We start from the raw sequence: 2,162 nt of genomic DNA, 5'->3' as shown, positions 1-2,162 counted from the left end.
CTCCGTTCCCGAGCGGACCCCTTGCCCCCCGTCCCGGCGCCGCTCGGCCGCTGCTGCTGCACGTTCGCTGCTGCTGCTGCTGCTGCTGCTGCTGCTGCTGCAGGGCGCGGAGTGCGTGTTGGAGCGCGCCTCGAAGGCGGAGCTGAGTTGTGCTGCGGGGCAGCAGCTGGTGGGAGAGAAGTGCGAGTTTGAAGAGAAGACAACAGCAATATCTTCTTGTCCGAAGCACTTCATCTTCAACGGAGTGAGCTGCAGCAAAACGCAAGAAGTTGCTGCTGGGGTTTCGTGTCCGCCCGGCTTCAAACCCTCGGAAGACAGAGAAGTTTGCTTCCGCGAAAGCAAACAAAAAGCAGCAGCAGTGTGTCCGCCCGGGGCCGTGCTGCAGCAGCACGGGGGCCACGAGAAGTGCCTGGTGGAAGAAACTGTTGCTGCAGCACAGAGCTGCCCGCTGGGCTTTTCGCTGCAGAACGGCAGCTGCAGCAAACTGGAAGTCTCGCCGCCGCAGCAGCAGTGCCCGCTGGGGGCCGTGCTGCAGGAGGGCCTCTGCCGCAGCAGCCAGCGAGTAGCAGCAAACCCCGTGTGTCCGCCGGACTTCGAGTTCGACGGAAAAGAGTGTTTGCTGCTGCTGCTGTCGCCGCCCACCCCCAGCTGCCCCCCCGGCTACCACTTGGGAGACGCAAAGTGCCTAAAAGTCCTCGAAAAAGAGCTGCTGCTGCTGTGTCCCAAGGACTCGGAGCTGCTGGAGGGGCAGTGCGTGCAGCGGCGCACGGCGAAGGCCAGCAGCGTGTGTCCGGAGGGCAGCCGCAGCAGCGGGAAGGGCGCAGCAGCAGCAGCGGGGGGCGCGCTGCTGCAGCGCAGCAGCAGCAGCTGCGAGGTGGTCAGCAGCAGCCCCCCGGCGCTCAAGTGCCCCCCCGAGGCCCTCCTCGAGGCCGGCCAGTGCGTCCGCAGAGCTGCTGCTGCTCCCCTGGGCCCCAGCTGCCCGCTGGGCTTCCGCAGCAGCGGCCAGGGCTGCAGCAAAGAGGCCCTCGTGGGGCCCCAGCTGCTCTGCCCCCAGGGGGCCCCCCTCAAAGACCGCTTCTGCGTCTCCACAGAAACTGCTGCTGCGAGGCCCTTCTGCCCCGAGGGCGAGGCCACCCCGCAGGGCACTTGTGTGCGGCTCTTCGAGGCCCCGCTGCTGCTGAACTGCCCCATGGGCTTCAAGCTGCAGCAGGGCAGCAGCAGCTGCAGCAGGAAGAGCCACGCCCACGCCGCATGCACTTGTCCTTTGAACGCCAAGCTCCGCGGCGAGGAGTGCATCTGGACGGAGAGGATTCCTGCGAACGACAGCTGCGAAGAAGGTTTTCAAAAAGACAACAAAGGCTTTTGTCTCAAGCTCGAGTCCAAGCCTCCCAAGAGGAGCTGCCCCAAGACCCACAAGCTCTTCAACACTTACTGCGTCCGCAAGGTCCCCGGCGCGCTCTTCAGGGGGCACCCGCTCTAGCTGCAGCAGCAGCAGCAGCAGCAGCAGCAGCAGCAGCAGCAGCGGCGGCGGCGGCGGCGGCGGGGAGCGGGGAGGGAGGGGGAGAGGCGCAGCAGCAGCAGCGGGAGAGCGAGCCCAGCGACGGAAGCTGCTTTGCGAGAGAGTGCAGGCGCAGAGAGGCAACGTGCTCCTGCTGCTGCAGCAGCAGCAGCAGCAGCAGCAGCAGGCGCGCCGCACGCGTTCGCGATGCCGCCAGGTGAAACCACGTATCCCCGATACCGCCATGCAGCAGCAGCAACTGCTGCGCCCTCCCAGCAGAGACGTGCTGCTGCTGCTGCTGCTGCTGCCGCTGCTAATGCAGCAGCAGCTGCAGCAACAGCCCCCGCAGCTGTTGCTGCACTGCACATCTTGTAGCGCACCGACGCCTTAGCGCTGGCGCCAGCAAAGCGCTGCGCAGCAGCAGCTGCTGCTGCACATTTCGCGCAGCAACAGCAGTAGGCTCGCAGCAGCAGCAGCAGGTAACCAAGCGCCACCGCAAGCAGCAGCAGCAGCAGCAGCAGCAGCAGCAGGTGTTGTGTCTTAGTTGACGCCCCACGTAGTCGCTTTTTTCCCCTTTTCTTTAGTCAGCCGTGCTGGAGTGTACACTGCAGCAGCAGCAGCGCCAGGCTGCTGCTGCTGCTGCTGCTGCCGTGCTGCTCTTGCT

General features: G+C 65.6%; 1 protein-coding gene across 1 annotated transcript in view; it reads left to right on the top strand.

Moving 5' to 3' along the window:
- Window positions 1–1,480, top strand: part of ETH_00012470 (oocyst wall protein, putative) — a gene marked incomplete at both ends in the record, with an annotated part of 3,230 nt that extends 1,750 nt beyond the window's left edge. Inside the window, one exon of the mRNA XM_013374701.1 lies at window positions 104–1,480. Within this exon, the coding sequence (XP_013230155.1) occupies window positions 104–1,480 (1,377 nt within the window). The remainder of the gene's footprint in view (window positions 1–103) is intronic.
- Window positions 1,481–2,162: the final 682 nt, after the last annotated feature.

This window comes from Eimeria tenella, genomic scaffold (assembly GCF_000499545.2).
Source record: "Eimeria tenella Houghton genomic scaffold, Eth_scaff221, whole genome shotgun sequence".
NCBI lineage: Eukaryota > Apicomplexa > Conoidasida > Eucoccidiorida > Eimeriidae > Eimeria > Eimeria tenella.
This window is presented reverse-complemented; position numbering and strand designations above follow the sequence as displayed.